Source organism: Cololabis saira, chromosome 23, assembly GCF_033807715.1.
Source record: "Cololabis saira isolate AMF1-May2022 chromosome 23, fColSai1.1, whole genome shotgun sequence".
In the NCBI taxonomy this organism is placed as follows: Eukaryota; Metazoa; Chordata; class Actinopteri; order Beloniformes; family Belonidae; genus Cololabis; species Cololabis saira.
Genome location: NC_084609.1, coordinates 25873415 through 25896694, shown reverse-complemented (window position 1 = coordinate 25896694; position 23280 = coordinate 25873415). Strand labels below are relative to the sequence as shown.

General features: G+C 44.0%; 1 protein-coding gene across 1 annotated transcript in view; it reads left to right on the top strand.

Annotated features, from left to right (window-relative positions):
• The first annotated feature begins 3231 nt into the window (after window positions 1-3231).
• arid2 (AT-rich interactive domain 2) overlaps window positions 3232-23280 on the top strand; it is a 39337-nt gene continuing 19288 nt past the window's right edge. Inside the window, exons 1-8 of the mRNA XM_061714592.1 lie at window positions 3232-3743; window positions 3849-3942; window positions 4669-4766; window positions 17011-17144; window positions 20723-20941; window positions 21543-21610; window positions 22472-22541; window positions 22806-23056. Of these exons, the coding sequence (XP_061570576.1) occupies window positions 3652-3743; window positions 3849-3942; window positions 4669-4766; window positions 17011-17144; window positions 20723-20941; window positions 21543-21610; window positions 22472-22541; window positions 22806-23056 (1026 nt within the window). The 5' untranslated portion in view covers window positions 3232-3651. The remainder of the gene's footprint in view (window positions 3744-3848; window positions 3943-4668; window positions 4767-17010; window positions 17145-20722; window positions 20942-21542; window positions 21611-22471; window positions 22542-22805; window positions 23057-23280) is intronic.

Below are 23280 nucleotides of genomic sequence, written 5' to 3'. Positions count from 1 at the left end.
CCCTACCCTCATTTTACCAGCATGTCCGTTGCTATAACTGCGGGTTTATTGTGTTGAAAAGTCTCTTGAGCAATCCCTCGCCCAACAGGTTGCCATGAAGCCACGTACCCACGCTGTAACGCTGCTGTCGGCCACAAGGTGGCGCCCTTTTCCACCAAATATCTCCGCAGCTGCTCAAACTTCAGACATGAAGCTGGAGCGTGGAAACTGCAGCCCTCGGGGACGTGTCAGGACGTTACACGCGGTTGGCCCCCCACGGGGATCCTTTGTTAGCGTGCGTGGGGGCAGCTTGGTCTTAACTTGTCCCGTTTGCACCATATGCCGCGTAGAGAAGCGGGAGACCTGGCTGTCGCTCCGAGCAGGAACACCGGACTGACGTCATCTGCTGTGCTCAGCACTAATTAGTATCTCCTTTGATTTAGTGAGATAGTTCAAAACTATTTCAGAAAGAGTGAGATTAAAGCCTAAAATAACAAATTAAAATAAAACAATAACACAAAAACAATACAAATATTTTTTACTGTCCATACTTTGGAGTGATTAAAGTCCCACAATTCATTCAAATAAATAACCTGCCAGTGTCTGAATCCGTTTGAATTGTGGTTTATCAGAAGTTGAAAAGTAAACTACTGATGTGGGAACAGTGTCAAAACATTTAGATAATGAATGAATAATGACTGAATAATTATTTATACACATGTTCATGACAGCATAACAATACAAGACTGACTAGCAACATATATTCACACAAATAATTATATAAGCATACATTATATTCATTGTGTACATAATGATGCCATCAGAAAGTGTGGGCTACTTTCCGGAGAAGTCTTTATGAATAAACAAAGTGATTCCAGATGAATTTCAAGAATATTTACACTTCAACATATACTGCAATAGAAGTCCATTTATAGCTATGATGTCTGTTGAATCTAATACAAAACGAGAAATTAAATGAATACAGAGCCTAATGTTTGAAATATGACAAAAGAAAACAACCCTGATTGTCAAAACACTTGTATGACACCTCATTTACTATGTAAACTATACAGATATTTGAGTATAACAGGGTCCACGTACAAAGACATGTAAGAAACAGCATAATCTATAAAGAAACAGCGGCTCAAAGACAATCATTTCAATAAAACTGTATGTTAATACATTCATCCGAAAAGGAATTTACACGTTTCGAGGATGAATTGCCATTAAATTGTCTCTCGACATGCACAGCGAGCGTTAAAGCAACGACTTTGACGTCCCATTACACATTTATAACATCACGGCAAATCAGTTATTCCTTAGAAATGAATAAAACTGCGATTTATGTAACATGATCTTCATTAAACAAGATAAGACTTCTAACGCACGTTACCAGGGGGAGTAAAGGCGGATTTATGGTTCCGCGTTACACCAACGCAGAACCTACGGCGTAGGCTACGCCGCACCCTACGGCGTAGTCTCTGCGTCGATTTAACGCGGAACCATAATTTAGGCTTTAAGAGGAAGGAAAACACTCATATTCGCAACAAAAATATAACCCGAGAAGTGCTGTTTTTTATTGTGTGGGTTTTATTAGTCGGTTTGGGGTCGGTTTGAGGCGTGTTTGTGACTGTAGTAATTGGATTAAGGGCTCCGGCAGCAGCAGCTTGGCGTTCCCCCTGCTAACGGCTGCTGCGCTACCGAGCAGCAGAGCGGAGCAGAGAGCCCAGAGTTCGGTTGGCGCGTAGGGGAGTCCAAACGGGCGCGGGCTCCGCACGCCGAGCACCGGGACCGCCGCTGCTCCGCGGCGGAGCCTGCGCCCGTTTCAAGCTCGCGGAAAAACTCTTTCTTCCCCTCCGCTGTCAATTCTTCAAAATGGGGTCTGCTAACGTACGTCTCCGCCATTTTGTGACAGGTTTTTTCATCGAGCAAAGGGGTACGTGTAATGGTTGAATGTAACCCCATCAAGAAGAAGATATCCGCTTGGCAGTTACACGGAAAAGGGATCAGGAGTAATTTCCAAGCATCCCCATGAGATAAAGTGGGTTTGAAGTGGTCGGCAGGGAGAGCGGCGGCTTTACCGCCACCGCTTATGAGCCGCTGCAACTCACAAGCACAAGCACAACAGAATATAACTGACAAAGCTGTTATCGTGGTACAGGCAGAGAAAATAACTTTTTCATTTCATTCAAACGCTTTTTTTTTTTTTACAATGTTTTTTTTTCAATAAGCATGGGAGAATAAGTTTGTGTAAAATAATTAAATAAATAAAAAAGAAAATAAAACAAACTACTAATGGCCTCTATCGTTTCATTTCTTATAACTGTTAAATGTGACACAACAATGTAAAATAAAGTAATTGTGTCAATGTAATATATATGTAGTATGAGAGTAAAGTTGTATTAGGAATATTTAGAAGAGTATATACAGCACTGTGTCTAACTCAAAAAGACAATGAAGTCAAAAGTTTGAAATCTTTATATTGGGTATGAACCGCGTAGAGTGGTAGTAGTAAATTAATTATGTCCATGTATTTTAGACTTTTCTTACTCTGTGTTTGACTAATATTAAAAATAACATTTGATACCAGTCAAAGTTCATGTTTACATCAGTCTGAAAGTGTTTTTTTGTTTTGTTTTTAACCATTTTTTTGATTGATTGAAGAATTTATTAGAAGAATTGCATAGGATCAGGTACAGTTTCATGACAGTACAGATTCGCTGATACAAAGTCAACTAAAAGACATTATTCCAAGAAAGAATTACACTTGTTTACATTGGAGACCTTTTTTTTTTTAACTCATATAACATTGAATGACATACAGGTAAGAAGCAGTACTTTGTAGGGAAGATTGTAAAAAAAAGAAAAGGGGGGAATTACTGTTATTTTGCACCGAGAGAGACTAAAAAGGTGATAAGACAAATAGAATAAGCTAGGTAATACAAAACAAAAGCAGAGTTGTTTTGTTTTGGTTTTTTTTAACCATTAAAACTACACTACTTTTACACACCCGATTGGGGGGTAATAAGGGATCTGTGTTAATTAGTGTTATCCCCTCCCCCCACGGGACGTTTCCAAGAACCTCCTGACCCGTTTTCCCCAAACCAGGCCATGAATTGTCAGACGGTCCCTAAAAAAGAAAACAGTCTCTATTGTTCAGAGGGCGCTCGGCCTAGCCGCGGCCCGGAGCCTGCAGTACCGCCGCTGGCCGCAGAGGGCGCTGCGCGCATGGCAGGCCAGCCGAGCTCCGCGGCCTTCACATCTTTTTGTCTGAGAGCTGGATCCTCCGCCGCTCCACGGTGTGCGCGGCAGTTCCGCAACACACTGTCAAACCACTCCAAACCGACAGAGCCGCGACCAAAAAAACCCTCAAGCCAACACTCTCCAGCCATGGCGCTGCTCGCCCGCCGGTAAATCGGTCTTTGGAGCCGTTCCGCAGCTCGGTCCCGGGGTTGTGTCGGGCTTGTGTCCGTGTTGCAGCTCGGTCTTTATTAGCGAAGCCGCCGCTCTCTCTCTCTCTCTCAACGTCTCCCGCTACCAGCGGATTTCTTTAACTTTTTTAAACACTCACGCTCCTCTCGGCGGATGACTGAGCGCCGGCGGACTATGGGCTCCGTGGCGTCTTAGTGCAGCTATCGTTGGGGGTTTCACCGTGTTTTGCATGCGAGCAGCATGGCGACTTCGACGGGGAAGAACGCACCGGAGCAGCGGCGGAGAGGACAGGCGTTCCTGGACGAGCTGCGGCAGTTCCACCAGAGCCGAGGGTGAGAGGAGCGGGATGTACCGGGGATGGAGCTCTACCCCCCGGAGAGGAGCGGGCTGAGGGGGAGACACGGAGATATTTGACCTGTTTGTGTGTGTTTGTGCAGGTCTCCGTTCAGGAAGAGCCCGCTGGTGGCGGGGAGGGAGCTGGACCTGGACGCGCTCTACATCCGAGTGGTGTCGCTGGGGGGGTTCGCCAAGGTGAGGACCCGGGACCCGGGGCTGAGTGGACCTGCAGGGGGAGGGGGGGCAGCGGGACCTGGTGGTGGGGGGTGGGGGGGTTCCCGGGTCGGGGCCGGCCTGGCGCCCCGCTGGCCGGGGCTGCAGCCCGGCGGAGCCCCGGGGACCCCCGACCCCCCCCCCGGAGCTCGGCCCGGGTCGGCGCCACCCCCCACCCCGGGGAGGGCTCCCCCTCCCCGGGAGACTCCTCCACCCGGCTCCGAGGCTCTGCACGGACGCTAGGCCTCGCAGGCCCGGGTTGGGGGGGGGGGGGGGACGGCTGCAGCCGCCGACCCGGACCTCCCAGCCCTGCCGGGGCCGGACCGGGCCCCCCCGGCCCCGGGCTGGCCCCGGCCCCGGTCCGGCCGGGTTTACACTCCCATGGAGGGAAAAAGAAGTGCTCTAGCGCGTTAGCTCTGCGGCTAACTAGCATTACTGATAATGTTCAAATGTCACAGTTGAGACTTCACCAAGTGTCCGCTTCTAATCACAACTGAGTCTAAATAAACGCACTAAACGCTTAATAATTCAAGTCCGACACACTTACTTGTTGCCAGGTTTATAGGGTTTCAGATATTCTAGTTTGATGAAAGTTATTGATTGGTGATCACAACCTGTAGCATCAAGTGTTAAACTACTCTCTTAATCTCGCTGCTGCCGCTCTAGTTTGGTACATTTCTTAAATCCCTTTCTTCTTCTTCTCCCCAGGTTTCTGATAAAAACCAGTGGATTGATATTGCAGAAGAGTTCAACTTCCCGAAGAGTTGCTCCAACGCTGCATTCGCTTTAAAACAGTACTACCTGCGGTAAGTCCTGCTCAGGTAGCATGTGGGAAGTGTTTACACGCTAGAGAAGCTGCACCACCACTCCTACTATTACTACCACTAGAAGCTGCACAGCTCCAGCTCCTGGGCCGTGCATGCCTCACATGAGCTGCATTGATCCAGCCTCCAGGTGCCGGTGATGGGAGTCTGCTCTCAGTGCTGCTCAGGTAGCATGTGGGAAGTGTTTACATGCTAGAGATGCAGCACCACCACTCCTACTACTAGAAGCTGCACAGCTACGAGTCCGTGGGACAGTTCCTGGACCTTGCATGCCTCAGATGAGCTCTGCTCGGGCTGGATCCAGCCTCCTGGGTGCTGGGAGTCTGCTCTCAGTGCTGCTCTGTTCCCCCAACCAACAACACCAGGCTCTTGTGGTCTGTGGTGTTGCCGTTTTTCCTGCCCTCCCCCCTCTACCCCATTCTTGCAACGGCTCCTCCATCACCAACACCTGCCTGCCAGGGATCGCCCTTGTTTTGCAGAGGAGTGCTTTGCTGCTCAGCAATCAACTGGTTGATGAAACTTGTATCCTCTGTTTGATTACCAACTGCATGCAGCTGATGCTGATGACAGTTGGAGCTTCTCTGAAGTTCAAATAACCTCCAGCCTCAGCTGCTGAGGAAAGAGCGCCACAGTCGAGCGGCCTGAAGCTAGTAATGTTTTGAGTGGCTGCAAAACACTACTAACCAGCTGCAGTTTTAGTGTAAAGGATCCAGTGCTTTTGAAAGCAAGTGCTTATCTGATTTCTTAAAAGGATTTTCTGTAGGAGATTTGTTTTGGCATGGGTTTTGGCTGCTTTTATTAGACCAGAGTTTGTTTGTCCAGTTCGTTTGAATTCGCAATCGCACTCTGAATCAGATAAGAGACGTGGAAATGTAGGTGTTGGTCTTCTTAATGCGAACCAAAATGCAGGAAGTAGACTACAACGCTGGGCATTGTGGGGAAAAAGAAAAATGGAAGTTGCCTAAAAACAGTGGATGAACCATTAAGTCACGTGAACCATTTGTTTCTAAAAAGCGGTTTTGAAGCGCATTTTTCTTGGTACTGCTCACAGCCATGTTGTCCAGGAAGCCAATGGAAACACACCACATATCAATCAAACTTAGCTGTGAGTACCAGCTCCCTCAGCCGAACCATCCTGAAGTAGCTGCAGGGCTGCCGGCAGACATGTACAACAGAATATCCTGTTTCACGTATTGATTCAATAACAATATCTAAAATTACCACGGGGTTGGTACAAGCTGCTGATTGCTTTGCTAAGCCTGGTAGCATGTGGATTAAGGATGAAGAGTTGATGATGGATAGCTATTGGGTGAGCCGACTGTCAACCAATCATTGGGTGAGCTGACTGTCAACCAATCAGGCTATAGTTGTCATGGTTGTGAAATCAAACAATTGAGCTGTAGATGCGTATCTGTTTCTGCTCTAAAGTTGGACATGTTAACATGGGAGTCAATGGAGATTCACTCACTTTTTGAGCCAGCCTCCAGTGGCAAGTCAAAGAACTTCAACCTGGAAGTTACATGGTTGGCACTTCCTGTAAACCAATAGAAGAGCAAGGTTTCTTGATCATTGTTTGTCTCATCCTCTCGATCAGTAATTCTTGATGCAGCGCCACCACAGGCAGGGAGGGGAACACAGTATTCACGGCTCGGTTTGTTAGGCCACTCACTGTTGTGGTATGAATTTTTAGTTCGTCTTTTTGTAATACTCAGCAAAGTTAGGATACTGCAATTAGATTAATCTGGTTATCCTGGTGTAGAGATGTCAGAGGAAGCTTGATTGGCATCAAGTCCCTCCCGTTTGCTTCTTTTTCTGCTGCCAGGGGATTTCAGAAATTAGTTTTTTCTTTTCTTACATCTTTTGCTGTGAAAGTGGTCAAATTACACTGGCAGTGTGGGAAATCTCCCTGTTGCTCCTTCTTACTTGAGCTTTGTCACATTCACCCAAGGCCACCTGAGTTGGTGGCTCAAATGAAGTTTGCTAACGTCTGTTAACCCAGATTAGTCAGTTGAATGACCGTCGCCTGTGTTTGCATTTTTTTTTTTTAACCACGGTCAGTTTGCAGGGGATGATCAAATGCAGCTTTAAAGTTCACAAGTGATGTGCTGATTCTCTTTTTTTCCTGAGAGAGTTCAGATGTGTAGGCAGGTAGGAGGGAAAAAACCCGCCAGACTGCCTTTTGCTGGGATCACACTTGTGACTGTCTGTTGACAAAGTTCTCCGGTCTGAATGAATAGGATGAGCGTGATGCGGTGCTCTCCGGTCAGCACTTCCCACTCAGAGCGGGGTAATGCGCTGCACCGGAGCTCAATGCCAGCTCCTGCTGCCGTCTATTAGATATCTCAACGATACTCTATAATAAGTGAGCAGCCTTTTTGCTAGAAATATTTTTCCATCCCATTTTCAACTTGTTGAAGCTCGGGCATCAGTTGGATATTTTTTCAACTCCAAGAGTGTACGGATCCTGGATTACTGCCTCGACCAACACACTGAAGGCACACAGTTGAAGCTCTGCTTGTGTTTTGGTATGGTTCGCTGGAATAATTGAATTATTGAAGCGCAGGGAATCAGACAGATGTACAGTTAGAAGTCTGAAGGTTTTATGTAATTTCGGAGAATGTTGGAAAGGATTAAATTGGGGTATTTGATATAATGCTATTTCCTCTGCTACCTTTTCCAAGACATGCATTTATGATTAATATGTGTGTGCGGAGAGCTGCGTTTCAGTGGATTGGATTAAAGTAATGACTGTTGCTTCACTGACTTAGATGAAGTCAATACACCTTTTCATCTCTTTTTTTTTTTCCCCTGCCTTAGCAGTTTCGTGTGACCTGGAAGTGGTTCACACTGAACTCTAAACTTCCAGGAACCTCTAAACCTTTTGGTCTTTCCCCAAAAATATTGTCCAATTAGTCTAGCAGCACACTGTAGTTGAGAGAGAATGAAAGGCGTTTTTGGGATAAGTCTGCTGCTGTTGCTTGACTTCTTTTCCTAACTGCAGCACATTGTGCCCAGAAGCCAAGTCAGGTGACCGATACCCTGCCGTAACCTTTATTTGCACTCACTGCTGCATCCCGTTTTGGAGGAAGTCAGGCTTGTGAGTCACTTGCACCTCAGAACTCTTGAGTAAAGCTATTGGGATCCTTTGAATGTTCACTTCATGTGTTGTTGTGGTTTTTCATCTCATTGATGTTTGTGCACAAGGCTAGAAATGTACAATTACTCAGCCTTGTTTAAAAGCTTCAGAGAGAGAATATTCTGAGAGTTTGGAAACCTTCACCATGTTGTGGTATTTGGTTTGATGAGCACACGTAGGAGTGATCTCTTGAAGGTTTCTCATTTATCTGTTTGGTGATGATAGAATCCACCTTTTGACTTGTTACAATGAACAAGCAAGGCTTTTAAATCTGCTTTTAAGTGCAGCTTTTGGCTCCCAACATTTTTTGGAGAGCAACAAGTGTTTGACAGCTCTTTGCTGAGTCAACTCTTTCTACCTTCAGTGTTAAGCTGTTACTTGTAAATAACTGCATAACTGCAATCAGCCGCATGTTTATACTCATTTTATTTAATGTTGTGATGTTTGACATTTTAATGCAGATCACCTCTAACTGTAAACTGGATAGCCTTGTGTTTTTACCAGTTTCATGATCCCAACAATTAGCCAGCGATGCAGTTTTGTGAGCATGACATGCTTTTTCCCCTATTTCAAGCCACAAAAGGAGGTATAAGTTAAGGAAAAGTGAATTCCTTTTCAGATATGGGGTGGTACTTCAGTGTGTTGAAGCAGTGGTACTTGGACACTGGTTGTTTTTGGATTATTTTCTAGTGGATTCACTGTGATATATCTGAAAACTGCAGATAAAGCAATGATGTGAGATTGGTCAATAAATAATTAGTGAGGTATATCCCTAAAGTCCTCATCCAGTTACAGATTTCCCACAATGCCATATCAACAGAAGTGTTCATTTAAGCCTGTGAAGCGCACTGTTGTCTGAAACACTGAGAGCAGAGCTGAAGCTCCAGCCGCTGCTGAAACTCTGTAAAGAAAAGTTCTCTCTTGTTCGTTCAGTTTGGAGCCTTCGATCCATCTAATCCTGCTGAACAGCTGATCAGAAACCAAATGATCTCTCTGCCACAGTCTTCATCAGTCTGTAAATTAAACAGCTGCAGCTCAGATACATGCCATGATGAAAGTGATGGGTGTACGTTACGAGGTCTGAGCTGGTCAACGCGATCATTCGGATATGATTGACACGTTTCGAATGTTATCAGTCTTCAGGTCCCTGCCTGAGTACAAGGCAATGACTTCCTTTTAACTCCAGATACTTGGTGGGAAACCCCCTGAAGCTTCGCCCACATCGGTCTGTTTTGGTCTAAAAACAGAATTGATCCACATCAGTGTTTCAGTTATGTGTCAGAGGAGATCTCCCTCCAGATATAGTATCACCTAGACGCACATGGCATAGCCATCCTGGCTCACTGAGCATGTGCGTACAACTTAACAGCCTGAAAACTGCATGGAAATAACCTGTAGTTGTAGCCCTTGTGAAGTCTTGCTTTCTCGATGTGCAGGTAGTTGCAGTTAAATTAAATGCAGACTTTGGTAGAATAAGAGCAACCAAGGATGGTAGATTGTACAGTTGTTCTATCTCCGCTTGCGCTGCCGCTATCCACCACCATGGTAGTTGACTAATCTCTTGATCGTTTTCTGTGGTACTCTCCACGTGCTTTGCTATAATTTAGCTATGATATGAGTTTTATCACTCCTGCACCTTGCCAGTAGTGCATGAACCACGGAGGATACGGGCAGAGAACGGCTAACAGGCAAGCCTTGGTGGCATCACCATCACCTGAGCTGATGTAAAGCTGCAAGACGTCTGCCGTCTGGTGATGCTGCTTGTTTACTCCCTCCTGTTGACTTGTTTCCATCTGGCTGGTTATGTCGTCATCGTGGTTCTTTATTTAGCAAGCTTTCTATAGTCCGTTGCAAAGACACATGTACGTTCCTATCCGAGACGTATTTGTCCGTGACATTACTGTGGTTTTATACAATGTGTCTGGGCAATTTCTCATAACCGATTATGTTGACTAATCAGTGCAGCCTTAATGGCCATGTTTATGTTATTGTTAAGGTAGGCCTGTGTGTTATCTTCTGGTTAATGGTGGTATTATGTAGGCTAAGAGTCAGGGAAAGACGTTTAGTTACCCTGAACAGCAAATCTCTGCTAATTCTTTATTTCCAAATGCTTTTGGTTTCGTCTGTTCAATTGCAACAGCAGAATTTGTCATCAGTGGATCAAAAATATTCCTATTTTAGGGTTCATCTTTCTTGGAGGATGAACATGTCTACTTGGGTTGTCTTTGGAGAGTAGGTTGATCTTTCCATGCATGCAGGATTGCGCCAGGAAGAGCAACCGGCGTAAAAACCGGGCCAAATCGATGTGCAGACTGATCCGCTGTGGCGACCCCTCTGCTCAGAGGGATTATGCCGAAATGGTTGATGATGATGGAGTGTAGGTTGGAGCGCTGAAGGCGGCAGGTAGCAGATGAGTGGAAATCACATTATTCCTCTGTTGGATAATTGTTATTCCTCTGCATTTCCCTGTCCCTCCTTCGAAATGTATTTGTACTGGTGGGATTTGGTGTCCTCTGAGGCAGTCGACCTGCAGTTGCAGCAGGGAGGATTCCCCTCATGCGAGGAAAGCTCCTGTCCTGAAGCAGGAGGTCAAATACCCTACAAAAGCTTTTCTGTGAGCTACAGTCGGCCTTAATTTTCATCTGTGGTGATATTGGTGCTAGTAGCGTTGGGTCTTGGCTGTCACTTTGTGATATCACCGCTTCCAGAAGGAAAAAGAAACAAGATAATTTAACTATTTTTTTTCTTTCCAACGTCGCATCACAAAAACACTTCACTTCTGCGGGTGTTCATTTTCACAGTTGATACCACTCTGCTTCCTGTGCCGGCCAATAGATTCTCCTGCTCATCTGGAACATCTGGACGAAGTGGCCTTTGATCTGCCTTACATTAGCGGCGTTTTTATTCCACTGCCTCATCAGAGCGGATGCTCGAGTCACAGATGCCCAGTTACTGAACACGATGTGAGCCGAGGCCTTGTGCTTCTCTCTTTACATTATAATGAGACATTTAACAATGAGCTGTAAAGCAAACTTGTTATCAGTGATGACATCTGAAGTCTCTCAAGACTTGGTTCTTTTCGGTCTGTTTGTAATGTGACCTGGCCTCCAGCAGTGCGGGCCGCCACTGATAGCCAGGAAGCTGAGAAGAAGAAGATTAGGCTATCAAACAGATGGGCGGATCTGAGTTTTGCTTGTCAGTGGAGCTACAATCTGGCCTCGGTACTTGATGAACTAGGTTATGTTTTTGATGTTTGGAAAGGATATTGTGTGAGCTTCCGTCCTGTAGAAGTGCCATACGTGTGCATCTTACACCAAACCATCTCGTGTAATAGTAAGGAGGACAAACGGCCCAAGAATAATCTCTTTAAACCATCAATGCTAAAAATGTTCCTACACTAACATGCAGTCCAAAATTCTGGGTGAAACGCACAGCAGTTCAGTCATACAGCAATGCAAGAGCAGTAAAGTATAGAAATATAACCTTTGGGAAAGCTGTCATTATTATGCCTTTTTAAGGAATTACAGGTTATCTGGACTTTTTTCTACTAAACAAACCCCTCTTTAATCACCGGTTAAAGTAGAAATGTCAGACCGCCGGTTCACTTGTGCTGACAGTCGGTATGGACGGGACGCAGAACTGAATTTGAGCGCCATCCTTTTGACTTCCGTGGCTCAATCTCAAGAAATAAGAGGGAAACAGAAGGCAGATGAAGCTTTACATTTCTTTTAATCTCTGCTCATTATAAATATGACATGCACAATCGACACAATGGAAAACAGCAGAGGAAATATAACAATGCTGCTGACTTTGTGGTGTTTTTTTTTGTTTTTCTAGTGAGATTCATTCCTCTCATGTTGTTAAACTTCTGGATAACACCGCTATGTTAAATGGTTATGACAAGGAACTGTGGCATCTGCATGTTGTGGATACGAAACTGTAACATGCCCAAGCAAAGCTCTTTCAGCGGTGACGGAGACCAGGAATCAAGCCGTACGTGAGCGCGGAGAAGAGTGTCTGTGTACGTTAGACCAACCAGACTTTAGTGGCCAGTCGTGCTTGAGCGCTGTATGGATTGTGCAGTACAGGGGTCTGCAACCCTGATCCTAGAGAGCTGCACTCCTGCATGCTTTAGATGTCTGTTTGCATCAACACACCTAATTCTAATTAAAGGTTGTCATCAGCTTGTCATCCAGGTCTGCACAAGTCTGTTAATGACACAGTCCTTTGTATCAGGGTGTGTTGATGCATGGAAACATCAGAAACATGCAGGACTCTCTAGGACCACGGTTGTATGAGTGCACCCTCTCTTCAAATAAACATCAAGAATAAGATTAGTTACAAACGCACAAGCAACAACAAATCGAAGAACTTACAAAGTTACATTAACAACTGATTAAAGTCAGCCCGTTTCAGCAAAGAACAATTGTACGAATCCATCAAAGTAGTCTGACCTTTCCCCAACAGGCAGCACTTGAATCGGTTTGAAGGAACCTGCTATAAAGAGAATAATCAAATAGAGAACCTTTCTTTTGTTTTTTCCCTTCAGCACTTGAGCGCGCATGTTTGGATTGAAGTGGGTAACGACTTGAAACCTCTGGCATAGCAGCCCTGTTACTCATTCAGCTTTGCCGCGCTCTGTTACATCAGCACCAGCTCAGAGTTGTATTGTCTTCCCTCCTCATCTCCTTCCACAGCTACATATCACACTGCCTTCGCCGTATCTTAGTAGTGGAAAGTTACAACTCTTAATCTTCCCTGTTATCTTTAGTGTTAACAATAAATTATCATTAGCAGGCATACAGGTAACTTAAGGATGACCTGAGCCAAAATGCTCTACCAGGACTTTCCCCTAATGTTTTATATCCTCCCAGGGACTTTGAACCTTTTACTATTTGATGCTGGAAGGTTTAAATTCCCATGTGTTACTGAATATAGTATCAGTACACATGAAGTCACCATTATAAGATACATCTATAAACACATGTTTTTAGTCTTTCTTTTCAAAAGTCTTACACAACAGGACATGATTTAAAAATGTATTATTCAGGTCTGAAATTTGACAGAATCAAGTGTTTAACAATATTATTATTATTATTAAAGATAATGGTAAGTATCCCCCTATTTACTCTATTTTAGGACAGATTAAGTTTATGGTTGACTGACTGAGATGGCCAGAATAAAACCAAACCAACAAACCTCTACCATCGTGCTTTTAACAGTTATGTTTTTGGTGATATGTTGTTTTGTTTTTGCCAAATGTCAGGCTCAGGGCTGAGACCAGATTTGTTTCCTGAAAACACTTTTAACCAAGCCATTATTGTTTAGTCTTTTCATAATTTTACTGTCATGGATTTGAACATGTAACGCGACAACGAGGATGGTAGGATCTGCCATTTCCCTCACGATTACACAGTGTAATCTATCAACTTGCTTGTGTTGCCAGTTTTCTCCAATGAATATTCTTTCTTAACGTTAAATATTAGTTGGGAATCGGCATATAACCATTGCACATTGATAATCAGCAGAAGTTCCCTCTATGATTGTTGCTGATGACTTTCCTCCTTGGCATTATGTTAAGACGCACTTGAAAGCTCACTACTTCCACTACTTGATCAGGTGACCATGTGCAGTTGATTAGCAGCAACTGGCTTCTACTTACCCACCTGGTTCCTATGGAAGCAGTGTTGTGTGTTTAACAACATTTCTGAAGAGTAAAATGTTAAAATGAAACAAGTGCATACTCTGTTTGTGCACGTGATTCTGTGGTCTCTCATGTGCTCCGTGTTTTACCAAGTGTAGTTTGCGGCCTGATTTGCGTGTGCACTGTGGTGCAGATCTCTAGAGGGGGTTTGGATTCTAGTGGATCATTAGAACCAGCTGCTGTGATAAGAAGTGTGAAGATATTGTGAAGACATCTGGAAAAAAGGGAGCTCTTTCTTTTATATTTTGACCAATGTAGGTTCCAAACATTTCAGGAAATTGTGTCAGCTTACGAGTTAGATTGCTTGATTTTTGATTTATTTCTCCACTTCTGAATCTTTCATTGAATTAAACACATAAGACCTTTTCAATCAATCTGCTGTGTGATATTTGAAGTCGGTGATCACAGGACCGTAGTGGTCAGCCAAATATTTCTATGCTGAAATCAGCAGTGGGTGTATTTGCATGCCTGCCACCACCTCCAGCAGGGGGCAATAGGCCACCGTGCACAGATAAATCCAGGGGTTGGTGGGCATTTGGGCATCTGATAGGAATTCCAGCCAGAAGTATCCCCTCTCCTGCCATCCACTCGTCGACCAATAACGGCACTAACGGCAGTGGCTGTGTGCAGCATCGCTTCAGACGCCTGGTGAATTACCAGCGGTTTACATTTGGTGTATTATTTTGGAGCAAAGAGGCTCATTGTTGGCACTGATTAAAGAGGCAGTACTTCTAAACGGTTGTAGTGAAATTCATGCAAATGTAGGTGGTTTCTGTTGGTGGTAGTGGCTCTCTAGTCAAGCAGGAGGAGACTGGTGTTCCTCTAATCATGCATGTGGGGGGAAAAAGGGGAAGCACGACCACATGCAGCTGCAGTCGACTTTTCCCTCCTAATCCAGTGCCTCCACCCGCCTTTAGCCCCCCCCCCCCCCCCCCCCCCCCCCCAACCTTTATCTCGTGTGTGCCCAGACAGCGGTTGATGACGCTGCAGTTGGGCCTATCTCTCCCTCTCCCTCTTTGTCCCTCCCTCCTCACACACCCTCTCTCACTGCAAATGAAGGCAGAGTGTATTTATAGTCGGGCTTGTCAACCGGCAGCCAGAGAACGGGGGATTACCTCGGCCACGATGAACAAGCAAGTCCAAATTCAGTCACAGGCACTGGCTCGGTGACTCACGGCCACACTGGCTGGCTTCACCGCAACCACGGCTGCTGCTGAGGTATTTTTCTGCATGGCTGTGGACGCGTGTGTGTTTGTGGGGCAGATTTCCCCACATTACTAGGACGCACTTGTCAAATCCAAGAAAGCTTGCTGTTGCATGTTGTTGCATGGCTTCTTGCCGTTAGTGCACAGCCTTTTGACATGCCGCTGATTTTTCCTTTTAGCTTTTTGGGGAGGTTTTTTTTAGCAGGTTGAAAATGTAAAGCTTGTCATTATTTCTTTCCCTGAGAGCGAAATTGTATTTCTCACTTTTGCTCTGCGGTGAGCTGACAACAATCGACCTTCTTTCACACAGAGGAACAGCAGTTCTTGAATTGAGGCTGTGTAAAGTTACGCAACCTTGATGTAAATTAGTGAGGCGTTAAACCAGCAGCTCAAGCTGTCAAATAAAATTTACCAATAAAAGATTTCTCTAGTAATTTACATATAAAGTGGAAATATGAAAGTCTAATGTCATCTCTGAGTTTATAATTTTGTCTCTGTCAAGGTGAGTGTTGAGAAATAGGATCTCACTTTTTCTGTCAAGAAATGTATAATTAAAATTGTAGCACTTAAAATTTTCTGGAAAAAGGGTTTAAAATTGCTTCACCGAAAGATGCTCTGAGATATGAAGCTGTGCTCTGCAAGATGATATAATGGGTGGTTTTATTTAGTTTGTTTTTAAAGTCTTCATTCAGTTTTTGTTTCTGTGATCTTTCTGCCGTCTTCAGTCTGGTGGGACGGAAGCCAGTTATAAATAATTACCTTTAACCTCTTGGATGCTGTGCCGATGCCCTTTCTCTGATCAGCTGGATCATAAGGAGTCTATTTATTTTTTCTGGCCTGACTGACTTTTAAGTTGAGTCTCCTAAAATCTTGTAGTTATTTTTCTTTTCTCTTTTGTCTGGTCAAGCAAGCAGGCAAAAGAAGGTCAAACAAATAAGCAGAGATGCAGCAACTGATTTTTTTTTTTTGTCAGTGACATTAACGTTTGCAGCCTTCAGTTATGTGTGTGTGTATTGAAATGGGATTAAAAGTTCTGCTGATGCATCTTTGGAGACCGACCTCCTGCTCCGTGCGTTCTGGACTTGGGTGATGCATCACTTGTCTGTCCTTCAGATACAGATGGTGACCGATCATTCAATGGCAGGAAATACAGAAATTTCTTCCTACGACTATGATATGACCAATTTTTTTCCCCCTCTAATGATCAGTGTTTCTTAGAGATTCAGATTTTATAAGAGACACTTGAATAAAATTAAATTTTCTGTTCTTGGCCACATTTGTCTTTGTAGTCTGTTGTATCTTGTGCTACAGAACAGGCTGCAGTATGGTTTCATTTACTTGGTCACCATTAATTATGCACTGACACTAGGACTGCCTGATTCAGAAAGTTATTTTATTTTTGCTCAGAGATTGTTTTATTTAAAAAGCCTAAAAGGCTCTTAAGAAATGTCTAAATTCTCTTAAACTAATGGATGACTGTGTAACTCAAGGAACGTTTTTACTCTGTGGGATCAAGTGTTGATCTCCTTATTTGTTTGCAGGGGCTGTTTTGTTTGTGTGTCTATGTGAAAGTGAAAGCATTCACACACACACGCGCTCTACTACTACTAATCAAACACTGTGATTAATGGTTGTTAAACTTCTTCAGGTTCTGAGCCGTTCTTTGTCTCTGCAGCATCTGCCTTTTACTCGCATAAATCTGAAAATGAAGTTATTTTTGACGATGTTAAAACTCCCGAGTGATTGCGGTGCATGGCTCTCCATTCATTGTGAAAGATCACACTTGCTACCGTCTTTCTAGTGTTGCAGTTTGCAGACTTACATGGAGGCTCGTCTCACAGCCAGCCGGTGCAGCAATGTTTGAGGAGAAGCTGGTTTCTGCTTTTTTTGAATGATTGATTGAATTACATTTCATTTGTATTTTAACACAAAGCTCCCAAGTTATGGTTCTGAGAAACAAGTGTAGTAGATTTCATCCTTTTATAAAAAGAGCTGTTGGTTGTCATCATCCTAGCGTAAGAATGTCAGGTTGAAACTGATCACAGAAAAATGTATCTTTTTGCATTGAAAATATGTAATGCCTGAAAGAAAAGAGTAAATCTTCACACTGAAAAGATTATTGATCAAGTCTAAAGTCGGTGTCCACTTTTACTCATTATCTTTATCTTTCTCCCCTCACAGATACTTGGAGAAGTATGAGAAAGTCCACCACTTTGGCGAGGATGATGAAGAAGCGCAACCAGGGAATCCCAAAACCTCTCTTCCAGTCGGTGCAATTCCCAGCTCCTACAACTACCAGCAACACGTTGTATCAGGTAGACTCATGTTCACCAAGTTTCTGTGTTGGTCACGTCTGTGTCAGGTGAAGGGATTTGACTGCTATTTGCATTCTCTCTCTCTCTCTCTCTCACTTAGTTTCTCATTTTATCTCTGGAGTTCATTTTTGTTTGGCTGTCTCGGCAGACTTGAGTAATGTGCAGACGCCAGTACAGCAGTGCATCACTTGATTAGAGCGGAGTATGTGATGCATGGGAGACTATCAGCTCACAGATTAAACAAAGGCGGAGAAATGTGGCTCTGCTGTAGTTTAAGTTGATTTTGATAAAGAACGGGAGAGCTTTCTGGGCTCTGATAGTGTTGGAAAGTAGGACTAGAATTTCAACTTTAAGATTTAACGGTGCTTTTTTTATTTGATGGGAATAGTAAAACACTTGTTCAGTTTGTTGTTTTGAGCTGGAACACAAAATCGATTCTCGTCTTGTTTAAACTTGAATCAGGCCGATCAGATCAAAGCAAAACTCTTTGACTGTGTGAAGTTAAAATAGCCAAACATTTGCCGAAAGCTGATTTGGTTTACTAGATTGATTCAACTCCTGAGATGAGCTGTCTTTTTCTTTGATATTGCAAGTTCTTTTGCAAGTGCATGGTCATGGGTCAGTCAGTAACTGTGCACCAAATCTGGACGGCCTTAAAAAGTGAATGTAATAATTTATGATTTCGTGTGACCTCACAAAATCACTAAACCTGATTCCAAATGTAGTTTTACATCAGACGCTTTAGAAGTTTGCTGCTCTGAGCTAAATTTAATTGTTTTGCAGTTCTTTCTAAGCCCCATTTGCTCTTTTTCTGTTTTTCCTACTGGATTTCACTGAACTATGACCAGAATGTTCACGAAGCCCGAAGGATTCGTTTCATTTACAAATGAATTAAAATATTGTTAAAACATGGACTCAGGATCTCTGACAGTCAAATGTTTCATGCATGGCCACATCTCTTTCAGATATAATGGAAATTGAATTTATTTGACTTTAACAAGTATCTGTTGAGGCCGAAAGAATCATAAAATAGTATTTATCCATCTCTAAGGCTAAATTTTGTTAGGGTTATCTTTCATCCTGTGAACAGATTTTCATATGAACTTGATTTCAAGAAACTGATGGAGTTTGAGTTTGTGCAGAATCATTTATTTTTCATTTGACTCAATGTTTTTGGCAGACGAGTAAATCTCTGGGTTAAACTTCTGTTCATCTGCCAACAGTCGAATGCATAAAAAATGAATTTCAATCTCTTACCTTGTGCAGTAGATGTATAACTGCACATGCATATTCCTTCAATTAGGTGAGATCAGTCTGATGTAATAACACCTGGACCAGCTTTACTCGCTGACTGGTTTTCTTTGGGCTTTAGGGGGCTGCAGAGTGCCATATTTGAAAAAGTGATGTTTGTGATGGGAGTATTGATTATTTCTTATGGGCGTCAATACTTGTGTTGATGCATCTTCATAGAGTGCATTGACCTCTATTTGTTGTTCCTGCCTGCTTGTGTAAACGTACAGCCACTAATGTGAGCTGCTGCCACCGTTTGAAAGCCTCTTCTCCTGCTGCAGCTCTAGACGATATAATTCGGAGAATGCCGTCAATGCAAACCTGACTCCAGTGTGAAGCACTCGCACGTTAAAAGTATCTTCTCACTACAGATGAAAATATGAGTAATGAGCAAAACAATTGACCAGTCTCCTTTGATGGTCTGGGCAGGAGTCGCGCCACGTTCAAATGTGGACGTTCACTCAAATATTAGCAGTTAAAAAAAGGCTAATGTTTGTGATGGGAATGTTGGTATTTTATAGATAATGCTTGGATAACACTTTTTTCCGTTTTTGTGCTGGATAATGATTGATGTGTGCTAAACCTGTGCCGAGTAATTGACATTATCTGTGGGAAAATTTCAACGTGTAAAACAATTGGTGACTTTTTGTAGCGGTACAAATAGTTTGACCTCAGTGTGAGAAGTTGCACCTTTCATACTGACAAAGGTTAACCTGCCAGGAGCCTGAAGGAGGCTGCACTTCACATGCAGCTGCAGAAGGTCTGTTCTGCTCGAGTAGTCTGCAGTTATAAGTTGCTTACAATGTGCATTTATAAAGGTTTTGTCAGGTTAATCACTGAGTTGTTTACAACCTTGTAGCTCGTTGGACTCGGCTCTGACTCAAGAGGAGATTGTAAGCGCACTTGTAAACCAAATGTAATCAAGACGAGCGATGCCAGCATCAGTGAGCAGTTCTGTGAGTTGCATAAATAAAAGTGATGTTGGGGGCTCATACCACAGTTGTACGGGTTTAAACAGCCGGTGAAGCCCAGAACTTTCTCGGACACGACTACAGAACCTCATCCTAAAGATGCCTGGATTTAGAGATACTCTTTCCTTGCAGAGATGGAAAAGAGCCGAGTAGCCGAACTGGCTGTGTTCCTTTAAACGTTCAGTGGTCGTACAAGTTGTTTTAACAAAGTATTTAATTTGTCAGGCTCTTCTTCATATCACCTGGCGTGTCACAGTAATCTTGGCATGATATCAGAACTGCATCAAAACCTTTCTGTTTTCCAGCAGACAGGTCAGCAGCGCTCCATGAGGGGGGCTTTTGCTGCTGTTTTTAGGATTCAAAGCTTCAGATCCTTGTCGGGCTGCTGTCAGGACCAAACTACTGCTGTTATCTGATCAGATCTGAAAATAGCTTGTATAAAACTGTTAAACTCCCTCACCATATTTTTCTCCCTGCTGCTGTTTGGAACCGTCTATTACGGATGCACTAATTGTTTGCGCCTTTCCCCCCCACACTCTCCCAGCGCAGTAACATCATGATTCCATGTGTTTTCTCTGCCAAGCAAACCTCCTGTATCTGCGTTGTCGACCACGCTCTCTCGCAGTGAATGTGAGCTGTCAATTAGCCTCACAGTGTTGTAGTGTTGGCCGGCGGGCTGCTCTCAGAGATAATTGACTCTCCTGACAGCAGTTATTGATGAAGGAAGGAAGAACACGCTTGCCCGTGTTCCTTTTCTCCTCAGTTCAGATTGGAGTCTCAAGTCTTTTTGTCCCAAACCTCTTTTCTGTTAACAAGCAGCCCCCTGCCTGCGGAGCTCACTCGTTCCAAAAACGACGCCACTGCAGGAAAATGCAAACAAGGAACGGCGGTGAACTGGATCTGCAGTTTGTGCATTCTCTTCTCATTTGTCACGCAGAGGAGCGAAGCTTTGAAGAGCGGTCCAAACAGTTGCTGCACCACAGACGGCTTGTCATCACTTTGATTTTTATCGAGCAGTGATTCTTCCTCCCAGTTCTCAAATGCACGTTTCTAGAGTTGTAACCATGAATATTAAATTAAATTAAGAGTGGATCAGTCATGGTGGCTTAAATCTGCAGAGCTTTACTAAAGGTCATTGTTGTGGTTTTATTGCTTACTGCTCCATTTCCTTAGTTGTCTCACTGCCCTGGTTGCATTATTCTTTTGCACATTTCTCTGGAAAACCATCAATGAAGCACATGTGTGACATTTACCGTATTATAGTACAAAGTATGATCTTTGTTGTTTCTTTTTTCTTCCTTTTTGTCCTCCCCTCAGACTATCTCCGCCAAAGCTATGGACTATCTACAGATTTCATTCAGCCGTGCGACTACAACAAACTGGTGCTGTCTCTCCTCTCGGGTCTACCCAACGAAGTCGACTTCGCTGTCAACGTTTGCACTCTGCTTTCCAACGAGAGCAAACATGTCATGCAGCTCGACAAGGACCCCAAACTGGTCACGTTGCTGCTGGCCCACGCCGGCGTCTTCGATGACTGTACGTCCCGTCCAAGATCTCTCTCCCATGTCTGCTTTGATTAGCCTGTTGAACGACAGGAAAGAAAAATGAAATGAATGTCTTCAGACTCGTCTCACTTTCTGCAGCATTTGCCGTTTGAACCAGAAAGTCATTCACGTGCATCATGTAGCAAAGAGCATCTTTGTAATAACACATCTTTGTTGGACCGCAGAGCGCACACTTGAGTTATTTGGCCAATCACAATCAAGGAAAGGGCATTGCTTCATCCCTGTTTCACAGGTTATCAAAGGTTATTTTTCATCCTACATAATGTTACTCAAACAAGACTTAAACATTAGTTTTGAGGTGAACTTGATGTTAAGCAGTTAAGTGGCTAAACAGTTGAGCAACCTCTTGCTTTGATATGTTGCGTTCCACCAAAGATGTGTTATTGTGGGGATGCTCTGCAATACACGGTTCACGTGAAGGACATTTTGATCCAGACGTTTGTAAGAAGTAATTTACAGTTGCTCTTTTTGATTATTTTGAAAACACACCCTCATCTCGGCTTAAAGAATCTCAGGGCACAACTCCCGTAGTTCTACCTGGCGTTGTCACTAACCCTCCTGTTTCTCCGCAGCGCTAGGCAGCTTCTGTGGGGTGTTTGGGATGGACTGGAAGGAGAAAACCTCTCGGGACTTTGTCAGGGTAAAATGGCTTTCTTTTTTTTTCTTCTCCCCTCTATTAAAGTTCTTGTGTACTGAATGCTGCTCCCACCAAGAGGCCGCTGAGCATCTGTGGCATATCGCTCTTTGCAGATTGAATATGGGCAGAAATATAATGACTAATCTTTTACAGAAAGACCTCAGCAGCAGTGGAGGTTACGCTGAAACGCTTACATAACAGCAAGATTCTCAATAGAAAGTCAAGTCGTGCACTCTTCAATTCATCTCCAGCCATAAGGATGTTTATGATTACTACAGGAGGGCCGAGGTTTACAGACAGTCAATAAAAATACTCAGTCTGTGTCTAGTCTTAGGGCTTTGATGTACTTTATCCAGAGGAAAGCCGCTCTCCTGCGCAGATTGCTGAAATAGTGCCAGGTATTTTGAATTCTGAGAGAAATATTTATGTTATGATGCTGCTGACATAAGTGTGTGTCTTGCATACCTCATTTGCCATCTTTGGTTGAGGCTAGCAGCAGTTCAAGGCCACATGAGCTGATTTTACTCCAAATCTTTAATTTCTGACAGCTGGCCAAGTCGCGCTGTGGGAGCGCCGAGGCTGGAGCAGAGTAGAGCCCAAATCAGTTTTTCTCAGTATATCTGAACACTCATTAGCCATATTTCCCAAGTCTTTGTCTGACAGCACGAAAAACAGACACGTGGACACCCTAACCACACTGCTTCCTTTATTCTTTTATTTGCTGTGGTAACTGAGGATTAGTCTCGGCTGTGGGTCGGGTCTCTAATTGTTGACATGAGTGCTGCAGTGAACTTCCTACTTCTAAATGTGGCTGCTGTGGGGACACTTAGAGATGCGTTGCTAACAGCCCGTGCTCCTTTCCAGTTCTGGAGGGAGGTGGTGGAGGACACTGAAGTCAGGGAGCTGATCTGGGACAAGAGTAACCCAGCTCAAGGTGAGCCCACCAGCTGCTACGGAAATGTTGTGACACATGCTGCTACTGCTGCTACTGCTGCTACATCTTGTTTAGTTTATTTTGTGTTAAACTTGAGAGTAACAAGTGGCATGCATTTAAATTCTGTACATGTCTTCACATTACGGTTACATGAAGTCACAGGGATTTAATGAATAACAAAACAAATCATTTGCATGGATTCCTGAATGGTAATCAAGTCCTTATCTGGATCTCTGAACCGTTCCTCCTCCGCTCTCCGCGCAGATGGTACGTCATGCGAGGTGCGCGGCCACAGCCTCTTCCATCCGCCGCGGAACTCCGGCATCAGTGACATGGAGGCCCAGCGGGTGCTGCAGATCGCCGTCATCCTGAGAAACCTCTCCTTCGAGGAGGCCAACGTCAAGCTGCTGGCGGCCAACCGAACGTGCCTGCGCTTCCTTCTGCTCTGTGCCCACTGTAACCTCATCTCACTCCGACAGCTCGGGCTGGACACGCTGGGGAACGTAGCTGCTGAGGTAAGCACAGCTCCGCTCCGCCGTTGGGCCGGTTTGTTTCTGGTTTGGATGGAGTCCAGCACAAAGTTCAGGCCCGCTAGTTAAATCATTATGCCAACGTAAAGCCACTGCTGTGATTTTTGAAAAGATGGTTAGGCAGTGACTGTGTCAACCTTTACAAATGTGTTAAACAAGTAAAACAACAGCAGTCACAACTGCAAGCAGGCCTAGTTCAGTAGTCTACT